The following is an 8,164-nucleotide window of genomic DNA, read 5'->3' on the forward strand; positions in this document are numbered from 1 at the left end:
CTCAATGACTTTGCGTTGTGCTGCTGAAACGCGATACGGCCGTCGTCGAACAATAGCAGAGCCGTCCGTCTCTATGCAATGAGAGGTGACGGAGGTCTTCCCTAACGCTGAGGCGCACACATCAAAAGACTCGGTGCCGCAAGAGGACGTCTAGCAGAGCTGTGGACTGCTCGGATGTAAGGTCAGGGCTGATGGCGGCTGCGAGCGCAGAGGATGTCGGAAATGGAGGCTTGGCAGCAGGCGGTGGTGCGCTGGAAAGTGTGTTGAGGGGAGCGGGATCGCAGTCAAAAATAGACCCAACTGTGGCTCCTCTGGGCAGTAAGAACAGCTGGAGAGTTGTATTGAGGGCCGCAACCACCGCGCAACCACGGGTGAAGGAGGTGAGGCACGAGGCAAGAGCTAGGCCGTCGGAGGTCCACCGAAGAGCGGGCATAACGAAGGCCTCGCCATCGAGAGGGTAGTCCAATGCCACGATTATCAGCTGCTCGCGTCCTGGGGGCAAAACGAAATCAACTGCTGCGAACACGTGTGGTGGTGAACAATCAGAAGTCGGTAATATTTCGGGGTCCGCAAGATGAATAAGGCGCTCACGGCAAGAGATGAGGGCGGACGCCGACGATAAGAAATCCCACCCCAAGATCATGAGATAAACGCACGTGGGGAGCACAATAAATTCAATATGATGCCGCTGGTTATCGATGAGGACACGTGCTGTGCATTGGCCGGTGGGTTTCATAAGAGTTCCATTAGCTCCACGAAGTGGCGGACCGATGTATGGCGTTAGAACTTTGCGCAGATGAGTACACAGAGAGAAATGCATGACGGAATAAGCGGCGCCGGTGTCGATGAGGGCCTCAACGTACAATCCTTCAACAATCACTACTAACATATTCGACTGTCGCCCAGGAGGAATTGTAGATTTCGAACTCGAAGCAGCACAGAAATAAAGTTTTCAATCAATCAATCAATCAATCAATCAATCAATCAATCAATCAATCAATCAATCAATCAATCAATCAATCAATCAATCAATCAATGGCAATGCGCGGCCGGTTTCGGGCTTGAAGGCAAGATCCTGGGTCGGGCTTTCAGTGTTGGGCTCGGGTCGGTATCGGGCCTCAGAACGGGAGTTTTGTGTTTTGCTCTGCTTCGAGTTGTATCCGTTCGTCCGGGTGTCGAAGCTCAACAGCTCCACGTACTGTAAATAGACGGATTCGACTTCATGTTGAAGCGCAACTACTGCAAGAAAGTGTGCTTCTTCGTTCCTCCGCAAAACTATCGGCTACATTGGCTAAAACTGTTGGTCATGCCTCAAGTGAACGCAAAGTGAGTTGCAGAACTTCGCAGTTTTTATCAGCATAGCTCGCAACTCGAAAAATTTCTTTCTGCTTCTAGTTCACTGTATCTCTGCCTTCACGCACGGTCATTTTGGATTTAGCGGCAAGGCCATGATGATGATACCAAAAATTAAATTACTAAAAATAACCCAATGCATTAACATATGAAATCATAAACGTCTTCAAGACGGTTTTTTTATTTACTTATACTTTAATACATTGCACGAAGCTTAAAATAGAGTTTTCAAAAAGGAAATCAATCTCGTGCGGTGTTAGCGTGTTAGCAGTGTTAGCCACTGCGCCAGCGCAGTGGGTGGTGCGCATTGTCGGCGGATTGTTCGATTGTTCGTCGTCGCTTCCAGTTCGTCTGGTGTCACTGGTTCTGCAACAGTTGTTTTCAATTTTGAAGTTTTCAAATGGACCAAGTAAGCCAAGAAGGCGCTGATCAAGCTTACCAAACCGGTGAACAGTGACGTGTACTCAAGTAACGTTTTGTGCCTATTACAGTAGTGCCTGTATTTCCAAAAAATGAACCTTTAATGGCGGTTGTTTTGGAGCGGTTGCTTTCGAGAGCGCTGTCATCGGAGGAGCTACTGCGATGGCTGACAGACTCGCAGTACGAGCCTTCTCTTTCTGACATCAAATTGATGTGTTCTCAGAAGAGGGACTTCGTAGAGGCCTTCATTAATTTTATACGCGACCAATGCCCGCTCATCCAGCAGGCGCCTTCACAAGCATCGCCACGGAAGCCCACTGCTCCGCCCTCGAAAGTCGCAAACTGGGGCGCCGCTCGTACCGTCAAGCTCGAAAACGTCAGTACTAGACAGTCGCCAACGGGGATAGGCCGTCGTCAGAGCACCTTCAGGGTCGGCGACTGCGAGAAGCCGGCGTTTCCAGCAGCTTCCGCCAAACGCGACGCGCCGCGCGCCAGCAGCGGTGACACTTCGGCGTGCGAATCCTCTACGCTGCATCGGAATGACAAGCGATCAGTACCTAAGGACGGATCGACACCAGCCACTCTTGCTGTGGCAGCGAGTGCGCCCGACATTACTGACTGCACCGCATTTCCTGCTGTTAACGCGGTTGCGGGAAGCACTAGGCCGATCCGGAGAATAACTCCAACACCTGTCAAAACACACTGGAGGAAGCTGACGCTGAACGACTTTTTGCCTCCAGAAGTTTCTCACGAATGCCAGCGGAAGGAGGGCTGTCGACCATGGCAGATGCAGAAAGAAACCAAAGAGCCGGCGCGAACCCAGTTCAAGAGGACGGACGCATTACAGTTGCGTCTTAGCGCTTCATCACAAAGCTGCAGCGCACCGCACCGTCGAGATAGAAAACAACGGACCACCGCACCTGCAGTCCTCTGTGCCGAAAGTTCTGTTCATTCCACAGAAGAAGTAAAAGTGGACAGTTACATTGTGCCAGCTCCAGATTGCGTTACCGAACGGGGAAAGCTTGATGATGTAGCTGCAGTTTATGCTGCACTTCTAAACAAAGGTCTTGTGGTCAATATAACGATTGAACTTTTTTTCCTGCTGCAGCTATTGACAGTGAAAGAAAAACCAAGGCTAACTGAAGGACCACATTCTATGAAACTCCTTGAATCTGTACACAACTGCATTTATTTTGCAGCAGCTGTACTACAGGACATCTTGCAGTGGCTTTCCTTCTTGGACAAGCCAACACTAAAGCTGCTTTCAAGTGTACAACACCTTGCAACATTTGCACCCCAGTTGCACTCTAGCATTGTTAGCCTTGTTGATTGTGTGGAGCCACTCTCTAGGTTCTGGTCTTCCTCAATTCAAGGGGTAGCTTTTGACGATACTACAGATAGCCGCAAACATTTTGCTTCTGACAACAACTTTCGTGCTTTCCGAAAGCAGAGGGACCTCTTTTACAGCCTGTTTCGAGACTGGCAACGGTACCAGTTTGGCTCAAGAGAAAAGTTCAGCGCCCAGTTTCCACGCAGGGTTGCTGAGATTCTTGATACCTGCAATGACCCATGCAACTTGTCGCACTTGGCTCGTCTTGTTCTTGGACAACTCATGACTAGCTGCTGTGGTGGTCTGGAGCTTGATGAGCAAGGAAACTTTGATGAGAAGTTTCTTCGTGATTTGAAAAGCACCTCCCCGGGAAAGATGCAGAAATTGGAAGAACGGTTCCTGCTGCCTTTTAAGGTTGGTGGCCCCTGTCCAAGCCCATCATTTACAGGTTCCCAGATTTTCTTCTATGAGTTTCTTAAAGCCAACACCAATGCAATTTTTCTGCAACATTTTAAGGATCAGTGTGTGGGCAAAATTGTTGAGTTTGAAAAGGATAATCCCTTTCAGGATGCGCAACAAAGTTCCAGTGAGGAGTTGAAAAGAGCTCTTATTACAGCAGTGTACAAGTTCAAGCTGTTGGGCTTGTTTCTTGGTGTTGTCGAGTTTCTTCCATACAGCACCACTGAAAGTTTTCCTAAGCAATATCTAGATGAGCAACAGGCTATCAGAAATCTCAGGCCCATTCCTCTCAACATTACAGGGCTTATCAAGGAGTCTGTTAAAAGTAAGCAGTTGGCTGCAACTCTGACTTGGGTTGTCAATTTTCTTAGCATGATGGATCCCATTGCAAAGACCCTGAGTTCATATGGCGATGTGCTTGGGTTGCTGTTTTCCATCTATAAATCGCCTGCACTGCTGCAGATTAGTAGTGCTGCATTTTTTGCTAGGGTCTTGCTAGGTTGGCTATTTGAAGTGCAGTCTATTCAGTACGATGTACTTGCACCTGCTCCAGATGGCATTCTTGAACAAGCTGAATCACTAGGAAGCTTTGTTGATGGTTGCATCATCTACATGTGCTGTCCATACCTTCAAGAGCTGCGTTGTGTTCTGCTTGAGCATCTGACGGGCACAAAAACTAAGTATGGAGAAATCCGCAAAATCACTCCAGTATCTGCAAATGAAAAAGATCTTAAGGCCCAACTTACGCATCAGCTTGAAGAAAATTTCTTTCATATTCACCCAGTGTCCGTGAAGAAAACTGTTGAATTTGTAGCAGAAAGAGTATCGTCTAATGTTGCAAAGCGCCTGAAGAAAGATGTGCAGGCCAGTATTGCTCATTCTAGGGGCGTTCTTTCTCAAATGGATTCGGCTTTGATCGAGGAGAAAGAACGGCAGCAAAGCATAATGGAGCTTTTCTGGCAAGTAAGCAAGAAATCTGAAACTGTAGCACTGGAGCAATGCAGTGAACTTGTCAATAAGCTGCTGCCTTTACTTCTACCTCCTGACATGGACGGCCAGGTAGTGAAAATGTGCTGCTTCTTGAGCACAAAAAATGCCGTCTCTAAGGTACAACAGTGGCTGAAGGCAAATGTCACAGAAAAAGCTTTCATTCAAGGGATATCTGCTGCATCTTGCCAAGCCAACTCTGACCAAAACACCTCTAAAGATAAAGACATCAGTTCCAACTACAATGCTGTATCAGCCTTCAACATCTTGGACAGGCTGCAAGGCTGCATGCAGAGAGTACAGTCTGGGAAAAGATGCACGAGTGAGGATGCTGTTGAGCTGCTTGAGCTGTGTGCCAAGTCATTGAATTCTAGATGTGAGTGGTCGTCAGTTGCCACTACAGCTGTGGAACATGCAACGTTTGACTTTGTGCTCTGCCTCGCAATTTGGTGCCCTGAAGTGTGCACACGAGATGTATTCAATGTTGCCGTGCCGATGTGGGAACGCAGTTGTGCGGTCAAGGAGGCCTGCAAGATGCTCTACAGTGCTCGAAACCTCCATCTTATAGTGATGAGTACTGATATGCGCTCCACATTACTGAAGTTTGGTGAACTGGCACAAGTTTTGTTGTACTTTGGCCTTGTCACAGTACCAGACTTGGAGGAGAGCCTGAAAAAGGTGCTTGACCTTGAGCTGCCAAGTTTGCTTCTAGAATCGACTATGTGTGTGCTGAGCAGCGTTTTGGAGATTTACAAAAATTGTAATGAAAATGTATCAGAAGGACTAGGCTAGTACTCTTGAAACTGTGCCTTTGTAGCTTTCAAAAGCCGTCATTCATTGTCATTTTTAGAATATACACTGGTGATGTATAAGAGTGACCTATTCAGGATTGGCATGATGTAGGGAGGAATCATGAGCTAGGAGAACTTGCGCATGTGTTATGTGCCTTAATGCCTTTTGACTGTGTTTGAAGTAAAGTTATATGCAAAGCATGTGCATATGTAATACCTATTGACTACAGTAACCTGGTGATGAAGCAATAATGCAATTCCTGAAATTTTTAAAGGAGTATAAACTTTTCCAATAATGATTTCTTGGGTGTCGCCATATTCTTTGCTGGGCTGTTATGATGTGCACTTGATGCTAGCACAGTGGGAGCTGAAACAACCACTTTGCAACACTCAGAAAAGGGACATTTTGGCCTTTCTCTCACCTGATGGAGAGGTCAATAGACACCAAATTTTTGCTTTGCTTGCATATAGGGTATGTTGGGCACTATTATACATAGATCACCCCTTAGTATACCCTTAGGACTGGAATACCATTTATAATTGAATTTCTTAGTATTGTTTTGGTCTCGGTTTAAACAATTGAATGATGGCTGTGTCATATAAAGTGTGCTTAGGCCACGTGAGGCATGGAAAACAACGCAGTATAATTGTTGATGTATAGCCTTAAATCACTGCAACACTTAAGCCAGCCTGTTTCAAGCGTGGAATGACAGCAAATAATTTAGCAGCAGAATTTTTTTTTTTTTTTTTTTGTGTGTGTGGCTCACATGGCAAACATCTTAAATGTCACGTCGATCATATCATAGATGAAACCGGAACAGTATGAAAGAAGAAATTCAGTTGTAAATTATTTAGCAGTCTGAGGGGAATACCATATGGTGATTGAGGTATTCTAATATTTTGTACATTGCAGAGAAGAATACATGCAGGTAACATTAGATTTTTATAGTTGAAGTGCAACAGTTGTGTCAAATTTCACAGCTTAGCTGTTAACGAAATTGAGTCAAATTGGGGATAGGTGTGCTATGCTATATGCATTCTGACGCTATGAAATGAATAGGGCAGACTGCGGCGCTGTTTGTATCTTGATGGTAAACAAAATTTGTTCTGTTGAGAGTGTGGCCGAAAGGTTCTGCAGACCTTGCTAAACTATTTGCATTCATCCAAAGGGAATCGTGCGAGAGTACTGGGTGGAAAGTATATTACTGACAAGATTATTACGCTCTGCAGTTTTGTAGCTCTGCTGCACTACCAAGACACAGAATGACAGGAACGTAATTGCAAAGCAGAGCTTGCTGTAACCTTGTTAAATAGACCTTTAGTGAAGTTGCAATTTGTCCATTGAAACACTGCTTATGTGGCACCACGTACCCTAGCCTTGTAAGCAGTGCCTAATGATTACTGCACAGCCCAGACAGTTGCCCTTACATTTTAACTTTCAAACTTCAAACACCACAGTCTTAGTTGGCTTTGACAAATATTTCTACTTTTTTTTTTTGCAATACTCTCATAGTACTCAAACAAATTAAACATGTTTCAGTGGACCATTCAGGAGCTCAACCTTTGAACATTCCACTGCTGGGTTAAAGGTTCACTGGAGACAACCCCATCCATCTCGTTCTTAGTAAAAATTGATTATGTGGCTCTTTCTACCTATGTTGAGAAAAGAAGAGCATATTTTCTTCTTATTACTTGATTCAAATTCACAACATGGGAGTCAAAAGGAACACTGCAGTCACCATTTGGAAGTTAATGACAATACTGACCTGCACACCGAAAACTGTGCCAACACGCAGCACTCTACACTTGTGGAATTTGCCAGTGATTGTGTCTTCTATATTCCATTTTTTGGCCTTTTTTAGCTTGTGGAGTCCTTTTTCCTGTTGGAGTAGCATGTTTATCGCAGAATGCAGTAATCTGTCAATACAGGCAAACTTTTAATCTTTTCAGTACTATATGTTTTCATACAATCCTGAAATTTTATTACCGGCTTATTTAGCTTTTTTACTGCTTATATAGTTGCACACATTAGTAGGGGCTCAGTAATGGCATCATGTATTTGTATGAGGATATGAGAGCCTGTGGTGGCAGTAGGCATTCACTCAGTACACGATCTTTTATCCATGCATCTTAGCACACAGACATTTTCATGGGACAAAGCCAATATGATGAACCAGAGTGTTTTAAGGGAGCGATTAGCATATATAAGAAGCTTTTGAGTAGTTATTTTTCAGTTGCTCTAGCACGAATCTGTATATTCTTTATTTCATTTGGGCCTGGGTGTTCTGGTAAAACATTTAGCTTGTTATGCTGCTGCTTTGTAGCCACTAACAGCCAGCAGCCAATTTGCTTGTATCTAACATCTCTGTTGACCACCCAAAAAGCTTGATTATTTATGTGGGTGCATTGGAGAATAAGGTCATTTTCCAATACTTATATGCTGGAAGGTACTGATAATTTTTTCCAGTGTGTCCACTAGTAGTAGTAGTAGAAGACTTTATTGAGGTGCAACACTTGGGCGCCTAATACATCGATGGCCTGCTGGACGAGCAGGCACTGTTCTTCACCATCAGCACCAAGCCAGTCCACCCAGGTCCAGATAGTATGGGAGGAGGTGGGAAAGGTTGGCATAAGGGGAAGGGCAGTTGGGGCATGATGGATCACGACGGAATTTGTAGAGATATAGTCGTGCAGGGATTGTGAGTGTATTCAGCTGTATTTGCTGAAGGATATGAGCCTCCCTAACAAAGATATTAGGATGAGGGTTAGGGTAGAGCTTGCGGTCTAGCGAACAGCATTGTAATATTTGCTGATAGTGGCGCGA

General features: G+C 45.1%; 1 protein-coding gene across 1 annotated transcript; it reads left to right on the plus strand.

Moving 5' to 3' along the window:
• Positions 1–1,634: 1,634 nt before the first annotated feature.
• On the plus strand, positions 1,635–5,564 carry dlt (codanin-1 like protein dlt). Its single transcript, XM_084589625.1, has one exon. The coding sequence runs from the start codon at positions 1,877–1,879 to the stop codon at positions 5,339–5,341; it is 3,465 nt and encodes a 1,154-aa protein (XP_084445751.1). The 5' UTR covers positions 1,635–1,876; the 3' UTR covers positions 5,342–5,564.
• The last annotated feature ends 2,600 nt before the right edge of the window (positions 5,565–8,164 follow it).

The sequence above is a fragment of the Amblyomma maculatum genome, chromosome 1 (genome assembly GCF_055883805.1).
Source record: "Amblyomma maculatum isolate TAMU_Amacu chromosome 1, ASM5588380v1, whole genome shotgun sequence".
Taxonomy (NCBI): Eukaryota; Metazoa; Arthropoda; class Arachnida; order Ixodida; family Ixodidae; genus Amblyomma; species Amblyomma maculatum.